The sequence below is a fragment of the Ictalurus furcatus genome, chromosome 19, assembly GCF_023375685.1.
Source record: "Ictalurus furcatus strain D&B chromosome 19, Billie_1.0, whole genome shotgun sequence".
Lineage (NCBI taxonomy): Eukaryota > Metazoa > Chordata > Actinopteri > Siluriformes > Ictaluridae > Ictalurus > Ictalurus furcatus.
The window spans coordinates 262,501-288,719 of NC_071273.1; the positions used below are offsets into that span (position 1 = coordinate 262,501).

Here is a 26,219-nt window from a genome sequence, read left to right on the forward strand (position 1 = left end):
TTTTAGAACATAATTAGATTAACAGCCCGCGTCATTACGTCACCGCGCCACGCCGTCCGACGTCCCTCCAGAATTTCACGTATCAACATGCAGTTCGTCTTCGTTATGGAACCGTATACAGTTTTGCATGTTTTTATTTAATTTTTTACGAACGCTTCAAGTGCAGTTAATTGTCATGCCATACATGCTAATACACAACTGCTTGAAGCCGTGGGCTGCGTCCCAAATCGCGTAGTTACCGTCTATATAGTAACCGAGATGCATGTATTTTTCCCCATTACAGGCCTGTAGTAGGAAAGTATGCGATTTGGGACACAGCCGAGCTCTCTTGTTCGCTGTAAAACTGCCGTGTGTGACCGTGTCCTGTCGCAAAATGTGGTGAAAACTCTCACATGACGTTCATAGTGTGATTAAGGTGTTTACATGTCACTACTACACGTCCATAATGTGACTAAAACAGGAGTACTCCACCTGTCTTAATTAGATTAGTGCTTACTTCGATTATGACCCTAATTAGATTAAGGTAAAAAATTGCTGTTTACATGGTAGTTTCTTAATTAGAGTATGGTCTTAATCGGATCAAGAGTGGATTATTGTTGTCCATGTAAATGCAGCTAGTGAGAGATTAATGACAAGTTCCTGTAACACTGCTTCTGCTTTAAACTCGAACCTGAGGGTTACGATGCAGAGAGACAGAGAATAAGAGTGAATAAGTTCAGACGTTACCCTAACAAAACAGTGGTGTTATTGAGGAGTTGCTTGATCGGGTCCTGCGCAGGTGGTTCTTGCGGAGGCGGTCCTTGCGCAGGCGGTCCTTGTGCACGGGATCTGGATCGACGTCCGGACATGGTCCAGTTAATTTTTTTTTCCACAAAACTATAAGTGAACACAGAAGTATATCTATGAATATATATACACTAAAATAACAACAATGAATGCAAACTTGTCCCAATTTGTGAAGGTCAAACATAAGCACGCACCACACAGCGCTGACTGCCTCGTGCAGTGACGGTTAGCGCTTTTTCTTGTTAACAAAAACGTGTCGATTAAATAGTTTTTTTTTTTTTTTTTTTGCATAAAGAAGAGTTAAGCTCGTCTTGGGAATACATTAAGAAGATTGAATACAAATTTTGTGTGTGTTAAGACAAAAAAAAACATCATGTGGAACCGTCATGCTAAGCATGGTGGGGGGCAAAAAAAACGAGGCGTTTACGACCAAAAGGGTTTATTGTATGTAATTCATAGAATTTCCATACTCAAAGCACTTTTAATACTTTTTTCATGTACAAAACTTGTTGAACAATTCGATTATTATAATTTAGATAAGGTAATTATCTGACTAAAACCGGCTGGCATTTGCTCGTTACTTATTACAAACTATTTAACTAGCATTAGTTTAAACACAAGAACACAATTCTAAACAGAACTATAAAAATAAATATCAAATTTTGCTTAAACATCCTTACTGTGACTGTATACTCCTGAGGAAAGCGCAGTTTGAAAAAACCTCCCTCGCGCTGTATCAACCCGCGCGCACGTTTATTTTAAAATGTAAATTTTATATATATTATTTCATATTATATGGACTGATATTTAAAAAACAAAAGTCAAATAAAAGTTCAATAAAAATTTTCAACATAAGACACGGTACTATTTTCAGTGGAAGAATACTAGTTCAATTTGGGTAGTGAGATGAACATCGGCTACATTTTCCTCTGACAATTAGAAGATGGCATGAGTTTCAATTCAAAATGGCATCTGTCCTCCAGATGGCGCTCAAACACAGACAAATACAGTAACCTACAGACGGTTAAAAGCTGATGGTTTCCTAAAACTCCCTTGTGGGGAGGAAAGACTGGTAATTACACCCTTTTTTAATTATTACGAATGTTATACGACTTAAAATTAGTAATTTTTCCTGGTTTAAAAGGCTGTATTCTACTGGAGAAAATCTAAATGTAGCAACGGAATTTTAAAATGATTGTCAACTTAACTTGTGTTCATAATTATGGTAAATAACACTTAAATTCCTTTTAAATAATGTGAAATAAAAGTGTGTGTGTGTGTGTGTTGAGCTATCCTGTTTGACATTAATCTTGGTTCGCTATTTCCTTAGAAAGCTATTAGCCTTTTTCTTAATATGATCATTTTTGTGTTAGTCTACTTTTAATTAGGACTCTTTATTGTTTAAGATATTTAAAAATAAATATTTTATGTTTGTTTATTTATCAGTTAACCAACAGTATTTCTCATTGCTATTATTTTAATTCAGTTAACAGTGACCATGAGCAGAGAGCTTACATTTAACTGTTTATGACCTCCTGATTTAAAGCTTAAACAAGAAAAGATTGGTATCTGGATCGGTATTGGCTGTAAAAATCCTGATCGGAGCATCAGTAATGAACACCATTAACCTAAAGCGCTCTGCATCTGACGGGTAAATGAACTCACCCAATCACATCCTATACGAGATTATTCAGATATCTACACAATACACACAGAGCGGTTCGAGAACTGACTCCAGCCCAGAACCAGGACAGTGGAAATGTCTAATAGTGTAGCTTTAAATATATTTAAGAGGAGCAGACTTCAAACACTGAACATTGAGGTTTATTGTATTTGTTTACAAGGTAAACAGGTTAACGGTTGTTTTGTGCATACAGTCTGTAAAATGAACTGAAAATATTAGATTTAGTTTATCAGAAGGTAAATTAATGTGTCATGGCTCACACTATGTTCCTAAATTCTGTCATAATTGACCAGCTCAAGTTTTCTCATGCCTACTTATATTTACTTATATTGTGGCACATTAATGTTACCATCTCTAAAATAAAAAAAAAGAAAAGAAAAAATGTTTAAAAAACAAAAAAACCCCCTAAACTTCAACTGTGCTCCTAAATTTTTGTAATTAGGAGCACAAGTGCTCCTAAAAGAAATTGTCTTGCGTCTCTCCTCCTGTAAACACTGTTAAAGATTTGTAAATGATCAGGAATGTAGCACAACATGGAGGTGAAAGCAGCGGTCTGTTCATTTAAATGTGAAAGTGCAATAAAAATATGTTGTCCCTAAAATCAATCAATAATCGTGATAAATAATCGAGATCTCAATATTGATCAAAATAATCGTGATTATCATTTTGGCCATAATCGTGCAGCCTACCTGCATTATTAGATAAAAGTCTTAAAAATTCATGTGACATGGACGTTAAAGTCATTTGCTTATGCCATGTTTCATGTAGGTTATTTTTGCAGGAATGATGCCGTTTGTCAAGTCATGTCGGATTTCCCATGTTGAATCATAGCACTTCTTCTCTGTCGGCACCACATACGTGTTTGGGACGTATTTTCTCAGAGGCTTTGGCTGTAAATAATTAAATTACACACACAAAATGTCATTTTTATAAAAATGCATGCGATTTAAAAAAAAAAAAAAACTCCTTCATACAAATATGAATCATCTGGATGTAACTTACAGGCGGAGGCTAGTATGCAAATTTTTCGTGAAGATTGAAAAAACAAGTGTATTAGTCACATGACACTCTAAGAAACAAAAAGAGTAACGGTACCTGGGGGGACGAGTGTAGCTTTTTACGTTTCTCTCCAGGGAAATGAAACCTCCCCCACTCCTTCTGGTAGAAGAAATACCTGAGTGAGAGGAAAAGGACTTTTTAAAGATATGACCAATATATGGTCAAAACACTTACAGACATGAGCATATTGGTGGCGTTTGTCCAAAAAGCTTACCTTCCAACACGATCTGTTTTTTTCAATTCACTTTTGTTTGGACGATCGTAGCGCTTCTTCTCTGTTGGCAACACACACCTCTTTAGGATGTATTTTCTTGGAGGCTTTGGCTGTAAATAATTAAATTACACACACAACATAATTTTTTTTATAAAATACATGCGATTTTAAAAAAAATCCTTATATAGGATTTCCCCCCAGTATAATCTCAAAAGTTGATGATTTCCGTCATGAGATCGTGTTTGTTCTTCACGAACAGTACAATGTCTCTAAAGTACAGGGAAAATACGTTTTCTATTTAAAGTAATTATTTAAACAGAGTGAATTTGGAAGTGTCATGCTTAAAAACAAGCTTTATTTATTTATTTTATTATTATTATTAATGAAAGGCAAAGCTGTTTTAAGAACATAATCCTAAAATCCACTAAAAAGTGGGCAAAGTGGAGTGTACTCTGAATTTTTTTTTGGGACAGAAATGTATGGTACAGTTATAGTAGACTACATACACACTAAGTACTAATACTTATGTTCAGTAGTATGTGAACAGTTTACATAATTATAAACGTACAAATGATAGTTTATTGACATTTTAAATGAGTCAGTGGACATAAGTAGTGTCCACTAGGTGGCAGCAGTGCAGCTGTTATATCGCCTCACTGAGCAGTCTAGTGCTGTCTGAAACCTCTCCCGAGATCTTTTCACATTATCAATAGGTGATGTGTGTATGCTATAAGGCTGGTCTGTTTCATCTCCTTTAACTAGAATGACTATTGTCTCATGGCCTGTAGGGGGGTTGTGGAATATATCCTTACAATTACAGGGGTCTCTGGCTAGAAGAAGCACTTTTCAGCCCTCAGAATGTCATGGAAACAATCTTTCCAGCCTAAGTTAGAATAAAACTTCAGAGACAGGGGGTTTGTAGATGCCAGAGATGGAGGTCGAGGGGACCATGAAGAGGTGGCTCCAGCTGGCATCAGATCGAGAGTGTGGGCGCAAGAGCAGACTTTTGATAAAGGAGGGTATTTACAGTGTTTTAACTGGTGTGTTTTTTGCACTATTTATTAATTTGTTAAAATGTTCATATTATAGTCTATTTTTAATTGTTTATAAAAGTCCTAGCTGTTTTTAAGTGGCTGAATTAGTGCGTGCGCGTGTGTGTGTGTGTGCGTGCACATTGGTAGCTGGGTGGGTATATAGTTGTGGTCGGAAGTTGACATACCCCTTGCAGGAAAAAGAGACCCTGTGTAATCTGTTTAAACGACTTTTACGCATGTTTTGCAGAGAGATCATTTTCGCCTTGCTGTTTGGGTCTCTGTCCCACACTGTTACAATGCAGTATTGAGAGAGCGCGAGGGAGATCGATTTTCTATCAGAAACAGTAACTATATAAAATGGACGTCAACACGCACCACTCTGTGAGGTCATTTCTCGCTCTCAACAGAGTAGTTGTGATTGTTTAGTGTTTACGACAGGGCCAAAACATTCAAGGCCATGGTGTATTTTGACTGTTCCTGTAGCATAATCTCACCAAACTGTGTGTACATGAGTCCACAGACACCGAGTCTATTCACAGTTCCATGCTGTATAGATGTTCTGCTCATCCTCACTGTACCGTAAAGGTCAGAACCTCACATCTGTAACCTTGTAGCTTTCCTTAATAAACACGACTGCAACCAAGCTTGTGTATCACTACTATTTTTAGATCTCCGCCTCTCAAAAGTATTGGCGCCCTACGCGTCCGGCTCTCAAAAGTATTGGCGCCCTTCACGGGCAGCTCTCAAAAGTATTGGCGCCCGATCCAAATTTTGCCACAGCAAGCACCACTCACATTTTCTTCAGGAAATGTCCCTTAAAATAATAAAAAGTCTCTCACTAGGCTGTGTGTCGAGATAAACATAAAAACATCTTGAGCTTGTGTTCACCACAGACCTTATTTTTCGGCATTTAACCCAAAACCCCATTGACGGAAGTGCTAATACGCTGACTCGTTTCTGGGTTTCACGACTCATTCCTGCAGCACTCTGTAAGACGGGCTGTTGTTATCAAACCATCGAAATCAGATAAGCAGCTTTGGTTATGATTCTTTAAATGAACCGATTCAGAATCCTCTTCTTGAATCGTTTGAGTCGTTCTCACTCGGTCAGGGTTGCACGTGTTGGTTGCTTTTCCTGCACGTGTAATCAGCACGTGTTCACAGACCGTAAATCCCGACCCCATGGTAGACACTCACAGAAATTTCATACTAAAGTAAGTATTTTATATTTTCTGGGTCTAAACAGAGCAGAAGTATTGCTAATGTGTTGTACAGATTCTGTTGGACTGGTGAACTGTGTGGATTTGTATATTTAACCCAGTTTAATATGGCCTGCTTTGTTCAGTCAGAGACAAGTAAATCTGTTCTAATGTTCATTTATTTTCCATAGATAAAACAAATGTGTGCTTACACATGAATACGTACTTTATGCCTTCAGAATGGTGGAGATTTGTCTCTTAACTATTTTAAATTTGGTTCTCTTCAACAGGTTGTGTTTGAGTTGTGCAGGCTTGTGTCACCTGACTTAAAGAAGGCATTGTTTGAAGGGCTTGATCAGCACCTCCCACGGCTCCTGCAGTTGTACAACACCGAGAGGCAGTGAAATACCCCGAAATCCAACATGTGATGACCCGCATTGATCAAGAGGTAAGTCTAATGAACTTTAGTTTGTTCTGCTCCAGAAATGAGCCGATATCCAGCAGAACAACACTGATAGTTGTGTAATAGACGTGCACAGTAGAGCTGTCGTGATTAATAAATAAACTTATAAATGTGATTACTTGATGAACGTAGACAAAACTCTATAAATGTGAAATGTTTTGTTGAAGTTCAGATGAATCTCTGATGTACAGAATCTTCAACAGAGTTCTGCAGAAAGATTTTGAATGCCTGTCATTCACCAGAACAAATTTGCAGTTGATCAGTCTGTCTAAAAGAAAAAATCTAAACACACAATATAAAATTCCTGCAGTGTGAATAAAGCCTTTGTATTGCTTTTAGCAAACATGTCTAGTACTCTCGGTTCAATGTACACAATTTACCCCATTTAAATGCATTTTGGAAATTGTTCCACATGGCCTTAAAGTGTGAATATTCACTGTATGCCAAATAAGTAATCAAAGAACGGAATGGATTTTTGTCTTCTCTAATGGACCATTAATCACAATTATAAAAGATGATGCATCAGGTACAAAGTATCAGAGCCCCCCCCCCCCCCCGCTTTTTTTTCCCCCCCACAATGGTTGCATGACTTTTGCTACACCATTTCCACTGTGTGTGTTACAAATCACTTCGAGGTAAAGCACTGCTGCTGCGAAGCCCTATTGGATCTGCTCCGTTTTTTAAATTATTGATAATAATATTATTAAATTTGCTCTCTCTCTCTGACTCTCTCCCTCTCTCTCTCTGACACTCTCTCTCTCTCTCTCTCTCACACACTTCCCAGAGTAAAGAGTGTGAGACATCACAGCGAGAATACAATTCCAAATCTGTAACGTGTAATTTTACGCTATCAGAAGGAGGGACACGTTCAATCTCAGTCTTTAATTAGATTTCTGGCAACGAAGGGGTGTGTGTGTGTAAAACAATAACATGCATGATGTATATTATGATCAGATCGTATACGTGATTATAAGCAGATTATACCTCTAATCTTATAAGGGATTAAAAATGGAAACCGAGCTTCGGCACATCAGTAATAATAATAATAAGTGGTATGACGTGATCAGTGGATCGATGAGGCTCTCTCTGAGGCTCTCTCTGAGTCACTCAGCATTTCGTCTTCTCTCCACACCGTCATGTGTCTTTCCTTTTCTCCCGTCCGTGGCTCCGAGACGTGCTGACGTTCAGGTCTGGCAGGATGTTCCATGGTTGACTCCTCCAGGGGAGTCAGGCTGATCGAGTACAAAGTGTTTATATGTGCTAAAGGAAAGAGATCTGGTGAAAAGTCAGAGTTATAGAGTTATAGTGCTGAGAAAAGTCTGTAAAGAAAAAACAAATGTGTTTTTATAAGGTTTTCATTTCTTTGATTCACCCTCGTATATAAATGCACTTGTTCTTACATGTTATCGTTCCTATAGTAGCTGATAATCAAGGATGGGGTTGTGTGATGCGTTACCATGACCACCTGTTATTGTTATGCGTGTGTTCATAATACGGGAACGCTTTAAGTGACCATTCCCATAATAGTTTATGGTTTCTGAGGCCCTCATTGTATCTGCATTATTATAATGTATTGCACTGGGGAGCTGTTTACCAAACAGTCAGTAAACCCTGCTGGAAGTGTTTTTTATTTAATTTATTTTTATTTATTTATTTATTTATTTTTGCCCCCTATCACTTTCTGTGCGAGGGTGGAGTGAGTGTTTTCAGTCCCGTCTCGGGCTAAACCATCACAGCTCTATTAAAATTCTGTCATCAAGTCTGAACATTAGAACCCAGCTTCCTTTTTTTTCAAGAACACATTATATGGCCAAAAGTTTGTGGACACCTGACCGTCACACCCGTACAGTATACGCTTGTTGAACATCCCATATCATGTTTATGCTGCAATGAAGATTCAGTGAACTGCAGGCTGGTGACTGATTTCAGCACCAAGGACAGCACCAGCTGAGGCCTGAGTCACTATGAGAGCCTGAGAGAAACAAGTCTCTCTCTCTCTCTATTTCTTTCTCTTTCTGACTGTCTGATTGTCTTTCCATCTCTCTCTTGATTGGTCTTTGTCTCACTCTCTGTGTATGTGTGTCTCACTGTCGTCTCTATCTTCGGTCTCTCACTTTCTTTCTGTCTGTCATTCTCTCTCACTTTCTTTCTGTCTGTCATTCTCTCTCACTTTCTATTCTCTCTCACTTTCTTTCTGTCTGACTGCCTTTCTGTCTCTATTGATCTGTGCCTCTCTCTCTCTCTCTCTCTCTCTCTCTCTCTCTCTCTCTCTGGGAGTGCGTGCGTGGGGAGGACAGAGCGCGGTTCTGAGACAAAATCTTTTCAAAATGTTTGGTAAACAGAGCAAATGATGTACTGCACACAATCATACACAAAGACCAATCATACTGTATAAAAGACAGATCTATTACAGAGAATCTGCATCTAGTAAGGCACTTGTATGACCATGCGTATGACTACAAGATTGAAATGGGGTTTTTACCATTAGATCAGGAGAAAGCTTTTGACCGGGTCGAACATGTTTTTCTTTTTAACACCCTAAAGGCTTTTGGTTTTGGTGAAAATTTTATCTCAATGAGGCTATTAGACTCTGAAGCTACATTTATGATAAAAGTGGCCGGTAGCTTAAGTACTGCTGTGAAGGCTCAGAGGGGTATCAGGCAGGGCTGCCCCCTGTCGGGCCGACTTTACAGCATAATTATTTAACCCCTGCTATATAAGCTTAGGAAAGAATTAACAGGTCTACAAATCGACACTCTAAACTGTCAACAACCCACCAAATTATCTGCATATGCGGATGATATCACAGTTTTAATTAGAGGTGATGTTAAGGTGGTAAAATACGCTCTGGAGTGTTATGGAAGAGCTTCATCTGCAAAAGTCAACTGGCATAAGAGCGATGCCGTGTGGTCAAGCTGTTAAAAGTCCATCACTTCCTGGCATCATGGACTCTATCAAATATCAACAGATATTAAATGAAAACCTGACTGACTCTGCCAGAAAGATTAAAATGGGCTGTGGTTGGATCTTCCAGCAGGACAACGATCCAAAACATACATCAAAATCAACACACAAATGGTTTACTGACCACAAAATCAACAAATGAATAAAACACCACAGAGTTGTTCTAGGAAAATATATTTACTGATGGGGTGGCCTGTTCTTCAGCTCAACGTGGAGTTAACAGCAGCACTAACAATTTGTTAAAAAAAATGAAATAAAAATCAGCCGTAATATTAAAACCACCTGACTAATGTGCAGGTCCTCCTTGTGCCGCTAAAACAGCTCTTACTCGTCGAGGCATGGACGCCACAAGACCTCTGAAGGTGTGCTGTGGTTTCTGGCACCAAGACCATAGTTCCTTTAAGTCCTGTAAGATGCAAGGTGGGCCTCCGTGGATCAGACTTGTTTGTCCAGAACATCCCACAGATGCTCAGTTGTATTGAGATCTGGGGAATTTGGTGGCAGTCAACTCCTTGAACTCTGTCATGTTCCTCAAACCATTCCTGAACCATTTTTTGTAGTGTGTCAGGGAACATTATTCGGCTGAAGGAGACCACTGCCATTAGGGAATTTTGTTGCCATGAAGAGGTGTACGTGGTCTGCAACAGTGTTTGGTAAGTGGTACTTGTAAAAGTATATTAACATCCACACAAAAGCCAGGACCCAAGGTTTCCCAGCAGAACATTGCCCAGAACATCACACTGCTTCTGCCAGCTTTTGCTCCCCACTCGCATCAGTGAGCCTTGGGCGCCCTTGACCCTGTCACCAGTTCACCAGTTGTCCTTCCACGGGCCACTTTTGGTAGGTACAAGACCTGTCGTTTTGGCAATGCTCAGACCCAGTTATCTAGACGTCATAGTTTGGCCCTTATCGAAGTTGCTTAGATCCTTACACTTGCCCATTTTTCCCCCAACCGTTCGCTTGGTGCCTGATATACCCCACCCCTTCACTGGTGCTGTTGTAATGAGATAATCAATGTTCTTCACTTCACCTGTCAGTGGTTTTACTGTTGTAGCTGATCGGTGAATAGTTGCATTTAATGTTGTAGAATGAAAACACATTCCTGTTCTCACTTGTGTTAGCATGTTGTAACAGCTGTTCTTCCCTCACCTATTGTGTGGTGTGTTTATTTATTTTTATTTATTTATTTATTTTATTTTAAAAAACAAAACTTTTTTTATATATATAAAACAAAGCAAAAATGCTGCTTGTCATGTTACCGATAGGGCCACAGAAATGTCCTCTGTGCTGATGTCTTGGCTGAATCTGAACACTTGTAGCTTTACCCCTGACTTTTACTGTGTTGACACTGGAGATTCCTTTCAGAAATGCTCCATTAATGTCTCCTAACATAAACCCACTAGGACTAAGATGATTTATGCATTGTAGCACCAAACAAAGGTTTCAGTCACTTTTCTGTCTGTAAATTGTCCATCACTGTGTATGGGGCCATAGTCTTGTGTCCTTTATTCATCTCCGTAAATAGTCATCATATTAACCTGTTGACTGGTGTTTATCAGACAGGAGCCTGTGGTTTCCTACTCTGAACGCTGTTCGAGACATGTCGACTTCAGGAGGCCCCACTCCGCCCTTCACCACCCTGTCAGTCACCCACCCAGCCAATCACATCACTCCTGTAGAGCTGCACCGACCAGAGAAACACAACGCCATGAACTAGGCCTACTGGAGGTATGTTTTTCCATCAAATAAAGGACATTACTGGGTTTTCCAAAAGTCTCCATACATAAGGAACTATGTTTGCCAGTACCAGGTCGGTTGTGCCTTCGTCAGTGGACGTGCACTTCTCGGTTGGTCTGCAACACTTGCAGTCTTTTTGAATTTGTTAATAAGTTTGGAAACTGTGGTGTATGTTTGCTGTGTTCGCCATGTTTCCTGTTAGTCCATCGCAACCTTGCCACAGCTTCCTGATCCAGGCATGAGAATGATTTCAATACATTCTTCTCTTGTCAAAAGCGTTCTTAAAGGCTATCTGGGGGGGAAAAAATGAAAGTATGAAAAAAAAAAAAACATTTTGGAAGACATTTAGGTTTAAAAAAAAAAAAAAAAGTTAATTTCCCCCTTGTATAATTCTGCTTTGTGGCATTGGACGTCTTTGTTTTGTTATATAAGGCGTTGGCTTTATACTCCGTTATAGGCAACTTTGCATAATAACATCATTAGTGCTTTTTTCCCCTACAGTGAAATGATCGAATGCTTTAATCAGATTGCTGAAGACTCAGAGTGCCGTGTGGTGGTGTTCTCGGGTGCCGGGAAAATCTTCACTGCAGGTACAGCAGTATGATATTTTTTTTCAGAATTAGAAATAAGCTTTAATTTTAATGTGGGTTTGCAGTGCTTTTACTCTCATAGCTGTTCATTATTATAATAAGCAATGGCTCCATGTGCTAAAACCACAACACTAAGTGAAGTTCATTTAACAAGCATCCTTATTCGTTCCTAGTGCAGAATGTATTACACTTCAAGTTTAATAGTTAATAGTCTTTCTAATTAGGGATGTGCCCAGGTATTCTAATACACATTTAACCTTTTGAGGTGCCATTAGTTAAGTCAAGTGGGTTTTTATTGTCATTCCTCTATATAGCTTGTATACATTGGAACAAAGTGACATTCCTTCCAGACCATGCTGCAACACATTTTATGTAGTCTTGCGTACTGTTCTGTGTGAGACGAGTGCAACACAATAAAAACACAAAACAGCAAATACACAGGACAGTAGATACACAGGACATGGACTGTACACTGTAAGCTACTGTGTAATGTAGCAGCACATGTATTGCAGCAATACTGGCAGCAGAAATAGTTCCCTAGTATAAAGTGACTGATGCAGCTATGTAAAGTCTTACTGGGTTAGTGCGGTGTGCAGTGGTATGAGTCTTACTGGGTGAGGTGTTTGACTAGCCCAGGTGAGCACTGTAATCTGACTGTCTCAGGGAAGAAACTGTTGCAGAGTCTGCTGGTGGTGGCACGGACGCTCCTGTACCTTCTGCCAGATGGCAGGAGGGTGAATAGTCTGTGAAAGGGGTCCTCCACAATACTGGTGGCTTTGTGGATGCACCGGTAGTTGAAGGAGGTGTGTGGTGGGTAGAGAGACCCGATGATCTTTCCAGCTGTCCTCACAATTCACTGTAGGGTCTTGTGGTTGGAGGCGGTGCAGTTCCCGTACTACACCGTGAGACAGCTGGTCAGGACGCTCTCGATTGTCCCACTGTCGAAGAAGCATATTATTCGAATATTCAGGTGTCTGGGTATTGTTTGTACCCTTTATTGCCGTGAAGTCAATGAGAAAATCCGGTCAGGTCTAGCAGAACAGTTACCCCAGACATTGTGTAAGTTATAGGTGTTCATGTGCACTAGGGCTGCACGATTATGGCCAAAATGATAATCCCGATTATTTTGATTAATATTGAGATCTCGATTATTTATCACGATTATTAATTGATTTTAGTGACAACATATTTTTTATTGCACTTTCACATTTAAGTTTTCTCATGCCACAATACAACACAAGTAGACATGAGAACTTGAGCTGGTCAATTATGACAGAATTTAGGAACATAGTGTGAGTCATGACATTAATTTATCTTCTGATAAACTAAATCTAATATTTTCAGTTCATTTTACAGACTGTATGCAAAAAACAACCATTAACCTGTTTGAAGTCTGCTCCTCTTAAATATATTTAAAGCTACACTATTAGACATTTCCACTGTCATGGTTCTGGGCTGGAGTCAGTTCTCGAACCGCTCTGTGTGTATTGTGTAGATATCTGAATAATCTCATATAGGATGTGATTGGGTGAGTTCATTTACCCGTCAGATGCACAGCGCTTTAGTTTAATGGTGTTCATTAGGGATGCACCGATCAGGATATTTACAGCTGAAACAGATCCAGATACCAATCTTTTTTTATTTAAACTTTAATCAGGAAGTCTGTCATAAACAGTTAAATGTAAGCTCTCTGCTCATGGTCACTGTTAACTGAATAAAATAATAGCAATGAGAAATACTGTTGGTTAATTGATAAATATACAGCATAAAATATTTATTTTAAAATATCTTGAACAATAAAGAGTCCTAATTAAGAGTAGACTAACACAAAAATGATCCATATTAGGAAAAAGGCTAATAGCTTTCTAAGGTTAGGGTCAAATTGATATTAAATGCAACCCATAGTAATTAAACATTATTTAATTTCTCATTTTATTTATATTTTATGAAGTTATTATAATATCTATTTTTTTATATATTAAATGATTTATTTATAACTAAGCACATTTTCTGTCTTTACATTTTAGTAGTTTTATTTTTGTTTATCAGTTTTAGATCGTTTCCCCAGTACAGTGTCCATGTCTGCTGATAATATTGTGTTTTGGGGGGATAAATCAAAACATGGAAACTGATGTTGACTTTTCTAGAGTTAGTGAAGGAGAGCTGCAGTGTACTGTATGTTTACAGACTGAACAGTTGCTACTCTTGATTATGATTGGTGAGGAATTATTTAATAAAGAAGTCTGAATTAAACCCACCTTGTAACGTTATTATTAATTTACTCCGCCCGAAGCCGCTGTGTCTACACGAGCAGGTGAAAGTTCAGATCATTTTGCGGGATCAATAAAAGATGGCGGTTGTGAGATCGGAGAGTTGAGAGAAGCAGATGATGTAGAGTCACTTCATCATAATGGCTTCTCTGCAGTATTTCCACACTTGTACAGTGGACTGAGGAGATGAAAAGCAGTGTGAAAGTAACTGTTGCGCGGTGTAGATGTATTTTGGACTTCCTGTAGTTTTAATTCCGATTGTATTATACAACTCCGAACAGGTCACTCACACCGGTGTGAATAAATATTTATTCACAGTCGCACAAAGTACTTTTCAATCACAATGCGAGTGAAATGGTTGCACCGTAGAGCCCCGAGTTTATCTGCAAAGTTTGTTTCCCACTCAGCGTGATTAGGTTTAATGTCCCCGACAACCTCTGAAGTGCTATTTAGCATCGTGCTAATTTCATGATTTCCCCTCGCTCTGGAGCTCGAAGCGAAGCTAGCAACTCGAGGGCTGAAATGCCTAAATTCCGTTTTGGGGTTTTGGCACTACAAAATGACGTCATCCCTGTGCCACTCTATGGGGATTGGCTGTAGTGTAGGAGCCGCTTGATTTGATCTGCAGTGGAGTTTTCTGTGAGCGGAGGACGGAATTTAAATGTCAATATCGCAGTCGATCATGTTCATTTAATCGTGGGCAGTCAAAATCGTAATCGCGATCGATATTCCATTAATTGTGCAGCCCTAATCTGCACTAAAGAAGTTTTGGGAGCAAGCAGTTCACATTTTCAACTATGAAGTCTGCAGGACAGACAAGTGCTACAGTGCATTTACAATAGCTCTCAGTATAGCTCCATTCAAATATTCAGCAACAATGGACACATCAGCCACCTTGGGTTTGCAGATTGAGCTCATTTTAAACCAGACACTAGAGAGAGACATTAGCTGAGAGACATGAGGTCATTTCCAGTAAGGGAACATAGTGAGTATCGATGCTCCCTGGTTTTTGTGGTGCGTTGTGGGATTTTTTAGGGAGCAAACGTTCCAGTGCACTGGAAGGATTTTGCAATTGAGACAACACTTAAAATGGCTGACTCCCTGGTCTCTTGAACCCATACCCTAAACTCAACAGGAAGTCAGCATTTTGATTTTTCTCTTCATTTTTTCCTCCGTTTTTTGCCATTTCCAGGCCTCGTACTTTAACGTACTCCTCCTGGAGCTTTCATCAGATCGGCATCACATTCGGTCAGTCTCATCTAAAGGCATTGACGATGCTAAATTGCGAAGCTTTTAAATTTTTGCTGCTCGCCGTAGGCGTGGTGCTCTCACAAATTTAGAAGTTTCACCATGAAAAAGGAAGTTGTTATAACTCAAACATAGAATGTCCAATCTAGGGATGTCACGATACCAAAAATCTAGTAGTCGGTACCAGCAAAAATACACGATACTCGATACCACTTTGTGTATAAATAAATAATACTTTTAACTCCTTTATTTAAACACTTGAGCATTATAAAAAACAACAGTCACATAATATAAAAAGCAATTACAAAATAGATATATAATAAATATGTAGGCATAAAATGTTTTTTCTTTGAGATGTTCTGAAATGAGGTCTGGTTTCGGTGTATAGTTTGGGGATCTCTGTATACATGAAGTAATTTTTGCCTGGTATCTGGGGTTGAACGAGAGAGAGAGAGAGAGGGGCGGGGGAGAAGGTGGAGCAATCACATTTTAACCCAGAACCTTTAGCTTGCCTTTGCCAGGAGGTTCAGACTTGGCTTTCAACAAGATAAAGAGCCAAGCATACTTCCAAATGAACACCAAAATGCTTCAAGAAACTCAAAATCAGTGTTTTACAGTGAGCTTAAAATGTCCTCCATGGTGGCATGGACCAGGACCCCTCGGTCTGCAGCATTACAGGAAGATTTCAGGTTAGACATCATGGGAAGAGTCTCGGTGCTGTTATTGTCTCTGGGGCAGACATCAGTTAACATTGTGACCCCTTCCCTGGAGAGAACAGCATTACAATTCTGAAAACAGTTTTTGTAAATAATAATTCACTACTTAAAGCATGTACCCGAGCTCCTGCTGCGCAGTAACTAAAACTGTCTGCAACTCACGTGTTACTTCATTCTTTAGTTCCTTCTCTTAAGTGTAGAGCCTCTGTCAGATTGTGTGTTAGTGTCTCTCATAAGAACTTCCCCAGAGTAGGACAACTGGCAAAACATTACTTGTGTATTCAAGCCACAAGCTCCCCCTCTGAGAGGGTTTTTAGTACAGGTGGCAACATTGTCACATGTAAAAGGGCATCTTTGAAGCCAGATAATGTAGACCAGCTTGTATTTCTTGCTAGAAACCTCTAGAGCCTGTCATAGGGTGTCATCAACCCCCAACAATGTCCCTGCCCCAGCAACATGTGTTCTTGTTATTGCTCACACTTTTTCTGTTTTCTTCAGCAACTCTGAGCATTTTTCATAATTTTTTTATCCTGGCTGAAGCACTTTTATTTCAATCTATAAGAATAAAATAGTAATAAGTTAAAGATATTAATATTGACAAAGGTGAGAGTTTTGTTTATTTGACAGTGATTTCACATTTCTTGTTTGTATGAAGGTTAAATTCAAAATAATTTTTTTAATTTCTAAATTATTATATAGTTTTATAGGAGGAGGTTTCATAGACTTGGCGTTCATTTTACAGAAGTTTGAAGGTACAGACATCTGTTGTGGGCGTCCTTGGCAGTTTTTCTGAGGATTTATATTGTTCATATCGATATCGGAGTTATATCGTATCGACCGAAATTAAGCAATATATCGTGATATACATTTTGGCCATATCGTCCAGCCCTACATGAAGGATGACCATGACAGGGAGTTCTCCATTACCTGTCAGTGCAAATTTTCACCGTGCCTTCGTGTCCTGACCTGTTTCTGATTGAGAAAGTGTGGTGCATTATGAAGCGCAAAAGAGTGCAACCAAGGCACTGTATAGTTGCGCAGCTGAAGAAATCTATTACGGATGAATGGTAGAAAATCCCGCTTGTTAATAAAAGAAATGGTGATGTTACACAGTGTTAAACAACTTTTTAGGAGTTTGTTGCAGTCATCAGATTTGAAATGAGTGTGAATTCAATTTATTTTTTAAATATTCAAAGTACAACATCAAATAATGTGTTTTCAATATAGTACAGGGTGAATTGAATATTCAAATGTCTCTTTGGTTTTGGGGTTTGTTTGTTTTGGTTTTTTTTGCATTTTCCATATTGTCCCAGCCTTTTTGGAATTGGGGTTATAGATAAAGAGAACCCAATTAAACTAATGAGACAAAAATATAATACTTCATCATTTATATATTGAGGGAAATGAACCAATATTACATATCTGTGAGTGGCAAAAGTATGTGAACCCTTGCTTTCAGGATATGGGGTGACCCCCTTGTGCAGCAATAACTGCAGCTAAACAGTTCCGGTAACTGTTGATCAGTCCTGCACATCGGCTTGGAGGAATTTTAGCTTCAAGTCTGGGATGTCGGTGGGTTTCCTCACATGAACTGCTTCCTTCAGGTCCTTCCACAACATTTCTAGTGGATTAAGGTCAGGACTTTGACTTGAACATTCCAAAACATTCACTTAATTCATTCTACCAAAAATGGTTAAAGAAGAAAAGTGTGTTTAAGGTTGTTTTCTTGCTGCATGACCCACTTTCTCTTGAGATTCAGGCAAATTAACTGCTAATCTTCGAGGTTCTTACTCTAAGGTTAGAAGTACAATATTTGTGCCACTCACAGATTTGTAATATTGCATCATTTTCCTCAATAAATAATTGACCAAGTATAATATTTCAGTCTGGTTTGTTTAATTGGGTTCTTGTCTACTTTTAGGACTTGTGTGAAAATCTGATGTTTTGGGTCATATTTATGCAGAAATATAGAAAACTTTCACATTTCAAGCTCCACTGTATCTGGTGTGCAGTGGCTTTGGTATCATGTACGTGTTGGGAGAAACAGTCTTCTTAGATTCACTCAATTCTGAATGTTCACACTTTAACTGTTCTTCCCCCCAGTTGTATAGTGAATATACAGCTTAATAGAATGATTAAAGATCTAGCAGCAAGGTCGTTTTCCCTATTTGGGGAAAACATTTATTATTAAAGTAGGGTTGAACGAAGTGCACTTCATTTGACTATTTATTGGAATTGTAACAAAATGTTAACTTTATCACTATTAGAAGACCGATTTGTGGTCTTATCCTCATTACAGGCACGGATGCTGATCACAGAGGAGAGCCTGATGACCACGATCGTCCGCACACTCCATGATCACCTGAGACATCCAGACCAGCAGGGACGATTTCAGTTTGAACTCTACAGTGCACAAAAGGTCTTTAAATTCCGCAGGGTCCAGAGTCTTATAGAAGACCTCAAGTACGGCTGGAAAAAAGCAGAATGTGTTACACTGTCTGTCAGAGAATATCATTATTAATGATAATTAATAGCTAATCATTCTCATTAAACTTTTTTTTTTAAAACTCAGATATGTCCTGATTAGCCGTCCAACAGAGTGGACCGACAAGCTCAGGGAGAAGTTTCTGGAAGGACTTGATGCTTTCTTGGAGCTGCTCAAGTGCATGCAGTGTGTTTACGTGTGTTTGTCTAAGCAATGTTAACTTGCAGTTATAGATGTAATGATCATGTGGGGTGAAATATAGCCATGTTCTTTAATATCAGTAGTATAATTTGTGTTGGGGATTTGTGATTTCTGCAGGGTATGGACCCAGTAGTACGCGACGTGGACCAAGACATAGAGATGGAACCATTGTGGGTGACAGCCTTCACATTGCAGATGAAGCTCACACACATTCTCAGTGATGCAAGAGTGGTGTGCCAGTGATGTGAGTACTAACACACTCACCAGTACTAGTATATTACAATATGTGCACACTCTACAGGAGTTCTGGTAGTGCGACCATAGCAGCAAATGCACATATTATTCCTGCACAAACTAAAACCAACAAGATCTGTCTGAAGATCACAGGACTTTTGTCTTTGTCATGTCTTTGAGGTGTATGGAAATGATTGGCTCAGAGTAGGGATTTCTTGAAGGTCAAAGTTCTACATGTGGTTGTAAATTTTAAATCTATATATGGAAGCCTTCAAATAAGAAGGAAGTATTCGACGTGCAGGAAGTGGACAAAATAACTAACAGTACATGAAAAAGCATCTTGACAAGCACAGCTATTGTGTATGGGTGAATCGTTGTGCCAGCTAACAGCATGCAGCCACTATAAAAATGGTCTGAAAATGATCCCTTAATGAGTTTTCAGAATTAACAGGCAACTGACAGCGCTCCATTTCGGCTAAATAGTGGGTGTTGTAATTGCAGGTGCATCAGTCCCCAAAATTGGCTTGATGCGTTAGTCGGTGTTCCCGGTGTTACATGGTGTTCGGCCACACAGCGATTACATCACTTGCCCGCTGCGGCATTGCCCGCACTGTCATTTTGCTTTTTTCTAGTAATAAAAATCATTTAGTTCAGTTAGGACGCTGCAATTAAAAACTGAGCGCGTTTGCTCGATTCATCATGAGCCGAAGGGTCAGAGTCGCAGCACGGATCAGATTTCATTCATCACTTGACGAGATTGAGGCGAGCTCACTGATGACGGGATGGCGAAAGATTTGGTTTCAAAAGTTCTATGTTTAATATAAGCGAGACCTGAAAGGGAGCTGCAAATGGCCTCAGTGCTTTTGGTGTTCATGGTACAGTTGGACTCGAAAGTGGACCCAGTTCTGTTTCTGGAAATTTTAGTGTTGATGAGATCTCTGATCACTTGGTGTTCACACTAAGTCTTTTCCCATAGTTTAATAGTGACTATGCCATTCAAGATGGTTGCTTTACACGATACAGTCATTTGGCTGAAATGCTATGATTTGGCTGAAACACAGAGCAGTCAAAGCAGATTTAAAGTGAAATACCAGAAGCATTTTTGATGCTCAACCATCAAAATCAGTTTATGCTTCATGCCATAGTGCTACTGGTTGATGTGGCTGGTTGGGGTAAACAAAATGCATGCATACACTACATATATTACCCACTTACTGTATACTGATTTATACTGTAACTATTGTTCCAGTCACTGACAGTTCTGTTAATACTGATGCCTAACAACTTAAGCTCTATAAAATTATTGCTATTACTACAGTGGCTCTATTAGTTAATGTCATGTTGCTAACGAAAATGCTGACATTATTGTAGGACCACATGATCCCAAAGAAAAACATCTGAGTTGATTTTCTGTTAGGTAACGGAAAACTGGAGCTATACATGTACAGCAAATCTACTGTATGAAGCAAACGTGAAGCAGACCGAGACTACTTTGTTTTCACAATGCACAAATCAATCAAAACCACAAAAGGTGGTCTGAGTACGGTTCATTTGTGGGTCCTTTTGGGGGGGTCTGAGATCACTTGAATGTTCACATATATGCACGTTATATAGGCCCGAGACCGCTTTGAGTGCTCAAACGAACTAGGTGTGTAAACGCCGTTAATGTTTCAAAATCAAGGAAGAGTATATCAAACACAGACAAAAGGGTTCAGCAAAGAGGAACAGTGGTCGCAAGTCAAAGCTACTGACGAAGCTATTGTCCGTAGCTATGGACGAACATAGTAAAGCTATTAAATGAACATGTCCATGAACTAGGCTCAGCAAATCTGTGCATTATGAGCTTTGCAAAACCAGGGCTGCCATTCAGAAACCTTTTGCATCAAATGTCAATGCATGAAGAATCATAACCTGGTGTAAAGAACTCAAAACTTAGACTCATGAGAAATTGGAAATAATTGTTCAAGACCAGAAGATATGTATGCTACAAACACTTCTTCATGATGATAATCCCAGGATGGTACTGCCCTTGTATAAAACTGGTTTGGTGAACACTAACACAGTGGTCTCCTAAATCACCAGGTTTAAACATCATTGACCCTTTTATGGGAGTATCTGGAATGCAGACTCGGTAGATGTCCGTCTCCTTTATCTCTTAACGAACAGAGGGGTTTTCCTGGTGAAGAATGAAGAACATCCCAACACAATGCACTCAGGACTTGCGTGACGGCATTCCAAGAATTTTTCAAGCTGTTCTGGAGTCAAAGGGCTGCATGTAATCCTTATTAGGTCCTTAAATATTGTACTGATTAATATCGTTACAAGTTTCTTTTTTTAACGACACCCTGTATGTGTGCATGTATGTTGTAGCCTGAAGTGATTTCTGACAAGATTTCTAGGTCATATGTAAATATTTATTATATTTATTGCTGGCCGCCTCTCCTACGCTAACCTGAATTTCTGAGAGGATATAACGGCAACTTATAATAGCTGCCTTGAGCTAACAGAACAGGAGATCTGAATGCAGTCATAAAACTACTTTTCAGTGGCCAGGTACCTACTCCAACATCTGATGTGTGCATGACCTTGAGTTTATCAATCAAAGACGCACCCTGCAATTTGCCTTTTGCATAAGGACTGTCCATGCTGAGCCTGTTATGTGCTATATATTTGCAGGAGTGGGTGCTAATTGAAGCCTGTAAGAAGTGCCTAACAGTTCTGACTCACTGCCACAGCGGTTTTACTGATGGAGAACAACCCATCACTCTTAGTATGTGTGGACACTCAGTGGACATCATCCGCTGCTGTGTCTCACAACAGAAAGTCAGCATTCACCTACCGGTGTCTAGATTGCCTGCAGGTAGGAGACCGAATGTACCAAGTTTATCAAAAGTGTGTACTTCAGTGTTTCTTGAAATTGAGGATTTTAAACTTAATTTCTGCTTTTTATTTACTTATTTATTTTATTTTATTTTATTTATGCTCTCCTTAGCAAGACAGAAGTGACTTGCAGTTTACAGGTATGTATGTTCATGGTGGTTGGTGTGTGTGTGTGTGTGTGTGTGTGTGTGTGTGTGTGTGTGTGAGAATATTTGTACCAACAAATGTGGTGTGTCCTTTTCCACAGTGTGTACTGAGCCCCCCAATGGTGATTGAGCACCCACTTCGCTGCCTGGTTCTCTGTGAACAGGTGCATGCTGGGATGTGGACAAGAAATGAAACATTATCCAATCAGGTATGCTGTAACAAATGAAATATTTTTAAATGTGTTTGTGTTGTTTAGCACTATAAAATGCAAAACTATAAACAACCCCCCCCCGCCTTTTTATATATATATATATATATATATATATATATATATATATATATATATATATATATATATATATATATATATATATATATAATTTTTTTAACAGGTCAACAACTACCACAATGTGAAGTGTGGGCTTGAGATGTTTGATAAGGACCTCATGATGCTCCAGGTTGTCATTTTGTATGTTTTTGTGTGTATTTGTATTATTTATATATATTATTTATATAATGAAAATGAGAATAATTTTCTGACCAATGATTCTGGTGTACTGTGAGCAGGTGGGGGCTTCCATGATGGATCCCAACCACTTTCTGATGATTGTGCTCAGTCGTTTTGAGCTCTTTCATATCGTTAGTTCAGCCGACTGCAGGATAAGACACAACATCGAGAACACGGATAAGGTGTGTAATACATGTTTTCAGTAATTGCTTTTCTGCATTGAGTGGTTCTCACAGTTTATGGGTAATTTTCTGTTCCAGGATGTAGTCCAGCAGAACAGCACTTTAATAGAAGAGATGCTTCACCTCATTATAATGGTTGTGGGTGAGTGCAGACCGTTTTGGAAGCAAATTAAAGACTTGGATAGGGCGTTTTATTTGTTATGTATATTTGTAATAATGCACAGCCAGAAAGGTATGTGTGCCTAATAATTGTGTGTATTATTGCTATCTGTGTGTGTCTTAAGTGAGCGGTTTACACCAGGCATTGGGCATGTAGAAAACTGTGATGAACTAAAGAGAGAAATCATACATCGGCTTTGTATTCGTCCCATGGCTCACAGTGAGCTGGTCAAGGCCTTGCCTGAAAATGTGAGTAGACGTACTCATGGAATTATTCAATTAGTTATGGATTTTCTATGTGCTGCTGTCCAGTTATGTTATATTATATTATATTATATCGAAAGCCTTCTTATGAAATGTGTTTCAAAGGCTTCATAAGTCTGTATTTTAGGAGAATAAAGAGACAGGAATGGACAGAGTCCTTGATAGTGTTGCACTGTTTAAGTTGGTGTCTCATTCTCCTTCCAGATGCTTCCTTCCTTCCTTCCAGATGCTTTTCTACAGAGTAGACAGGAACTTGATCCATGCATATGAATTCAGAAACTGACCTTTCCAGTTTCCTTGCTTCGTTTGAGTTTTGTCATATTTTCTGTGCCTTTTGTTTTAATTTTCAGAGAGAGAGAAAGAGAGAGAGAGAGAGAGAGAGAGAGAAAGAGAGAGAGAGAGAGAGAGAGAGCGAGAGATTATTAATTGGTGGTAGGTGGAGCAATCATATTTTAGCCCAGAACCTTTAGCTTGCCTTTGCCAGGAGGTTCAGACTTGGCCATAGATAGAGCTTTCAACAAGATAAAGAGCCAAGCATACTTCCAAATAAACACACAAATGCTTCAAGAAACTCAAAATCAGTGTTTTACAATGAGCTTAAAATGTCCTCCATGGTGGCATGGACCAGGACCCCTCGGTCTGCAGCATTACAGGAAGATTTCAGGTTAGACATCATGGGAAGAGTCTCGGTGCTGTTATTGTCTCTGGGGCAGACATCAGTTAACCCTGTGACCCCTTCCCTGGAGAGAACAGCATTACAATTCTGAAAACAGTTTTTGTAAATAATAATTCACTACTTAAAGCATGTACCCGAGCTCCTGCTACGCAGTAACTAAAACTGTCTGCAACTCACGTGTTACTTCATTCTTTAGTTCCTTCTCTTAAGTGTAGAGCCTCTGTCAGATTGTGTGATTGATAAAGAAAAGCACATAAATGACAAAATACCAGTTTGAGTGCCTAGTGGTCTAATCAGGAAATGCTCTTTGGAAGCTCAATATATGCACTTATCCATTTGCATTTTGATTCGGCTGTTAGTGCTGAGGATGTCCTTAAGGTGATGTGCTGCTTTTGGCAGATTTAGTAATTCTCTTTAGTCACATGAGCACTAATGGTTTTTCTAAATTTTATGTTGTTTATTTTGGATACAGGCAGAGGAAGCTCAGCGAAAGCTTAAGAGACAGAATGGAGAGGACCCAGGTAAGCTATTTCTTCAGTGATTATAGTCATATCTGAAAATGATTGGTCAGTTGAATGCAGATTGCTGAAGTGTGAGTGTCTGTGTGTGTCGTAGCCCTGCCTCCATTCTGCCCACTGTTTGCCAGCTTGGTAAACATTCTGCAGTGTGACGTGCTGCTTGGCATGCTGGGAGCTGTGCTGCAGTGGGCTATGGAGCTCAGTGGAGGACACTGGTCTGAGTCCATGCTGCAGAGGGTAAGTGTTTGTATGTTTTGTTAAAATGACATGATAGTGTAGTAAATTCAGCAAAATTCCACTTGCTATGCTGTGTTCATGAGCATCACTTTTTAATGACTGAGTAGTGTTCACAGTTCTGTATGTGTGTGTTGCTACAGGTGCTGCACTTGATGGGCATGGCTCTGCTGGAGGAGCAGCAACAGCTAGAGAACATTGGGGATGACGATGAAGTTGCTTTCAACTTCACCCTCAAAATCTCCCGTAAGTTTTGTACATCATCTCACACAATAGAAAGTCTCAAGCCTGTAGTTAGATCTGTGGTTCTTGTATCACAGGTCCCGGTGAAGCCCCCGGCAACACTCCAAGCATCCTGGCTCTGTTAGAGACCTTGCAGTGCGCGCCTCACTTGGAAGTGCACAAAGACATGATTCACTGGATCCTTAAAGTGAAATTACATCTTGATTATGTTTGCAATTTGCCTCACTCTCTCTATGCGTGCACCTAATATGTCCACCAGGTGGCAGCCTAGCATGTTTTACAATTCGCTCACTGAAGGTAGGCGCAACATACAAAAGATGAGCGTTTTTACCATGAAGTTTAAAGCAGTGCTGCATCATAAGACCTGTTTGAAATCCAAGCAGTGCAACACCGCTCAAGGTGGCGTGGCCGGTAGGCAAAGCAGCACCTCTCACCACGGTGAAGCACAAATGCTTCACTGTCACAAAGCGGTTTTGCTGCTGATCATCTGTAGGTGGCCCTAGGGGTGTTTTGATGTGGCTTATTGTGCGTGTTACTTAAAAGCTGTATGTCAACATGAATATTTAAATGACATGTAAGGATTGCTTACTACACAAACTGAACTTCCATGCACTGTGATGTATGCATTTTATTTTCCATATAGTGAAAACTGTCAGGACACCTGCACCAGGCAGAACATGTACATATAAAGGCCATGGTGTAGGCCAAGGCTAATGATGTATTGTAGTATGTACTTTGAAGAGAAACAGGCCAATTAAATGTTAGTAAAATTGTAATGCATCTTCAGTATTTAATGGTATGGTGTGTGTATATACTTTTTAGTGCACAAATGTGTTCTATTGAACATCTGCTTAGTTTTGCAAGCCTTTGTGTGTGCATGTAGTTCTAACTGCACTGCTGTATCGTTTTCTTGTAAAAGTATTTTCCTAAATTATGTGTCTTTTTCTACACAGATGGTTAGCATTAAAACGATGCATGAGGGCACAGCTGCTGCACCTCCCTGTGAAGGAACAGGGCACTGTCACAAGGAGGTCAGACTTTGAGCAACTTTCTATTCCACGGACATATTAACCATTACCCTTTAAAGTGTTGAAGAGCCTAAATCTACGTGTGTGTGTGTGTGTGTGTGTGTGTGTGTGTGTGTGTGTGTGTGTGTTGCAGACTGTGTGGGACAAAGACAAAGCAGAGAGAAAAAAGAAAGCTGAACTGTGCTGGAAAAAGACCATGGCTCAAACATTAGAGAGCCAGAGTCATTTTATCAATAAGTACATAGATCTGCTCACGCAGGATTCAGAGGATCTGGACGCCTCAGCCTCTACATCAGCAGAGCATAGGTACCTAAGCATGCTCGTAGTGACGCAGTGTTCTTAATAAGTCAACTTGTATTGTATTCTCGATATCCAATCAGTACATTTATGTCAGTAAATGCATGCATCAACAGCTCCTTGACTTTGCTGAGCAGTTGTCTGTTCTTTGTCCTAAAAGTTCTTGCATATAATGGTGGCCTTCACATAACATAAGTAAA

General features: G+C 39.4%; 1 protein-coding gene and 1 pseudogene across 1 annotated transcript; both read left to right on the forward strand.

The window, feature by feature from the left end:
• LOC128623047 (E3 ubiquitin-protein ligase UBR2-like) overlaps positions 1-26,219 on the forward strand; it is a 37,271-nt pseudogene that overhangs the window by 4,071 nt on the left and 6,981 nt on the right.
• Positions 20,350-23,424, forward strand: LOC128623056 (E3 ubiquitin-protein ligase UBR2-like). Its single transcript, XM_053649919.1, has 7 exons — positions 20,350-21,743; positions 21,880-21,903; positions 22,011-22,118; positions 22,303-22,368; positions 22,478-22,600; positions 22,679-23,008; positions 23,228-23,424. Exons 1-6 carry the CDS (start codon positions 21,630-21,632, stop codon positions 22,844-22,846), a joined length of 603 nt encoding a protein of 200 aa, XP_053505894.1. The 5' UTR covers positions 20,350-21,629; the 3' UTR covers positions 22,847-23,008; positions 23,228-23,424.

Coding starts and splice junctions, on each gene's coding strand:
- LOC128623056 (XM_053649919.1), top strand. CDS start 21,630: ATGGAGAACAACCCATCACTCTTAGTATGTGTGGACACTCAGTGGACA. Junction 21,744..21,879: donor GGTGTCTAGATTGCCTGCAG/GTAGGAGACCGA, acceptor CTCCTTAGCAAG/ACAGAAGTGACTTGCAGTTT. Junction 22,119..22,302: donor ATGAAACATTATCCAATCAG/GTATGCTGTAAC, acceptor TTTTTTTAACAG/GTCAACAACTACCACAATGT.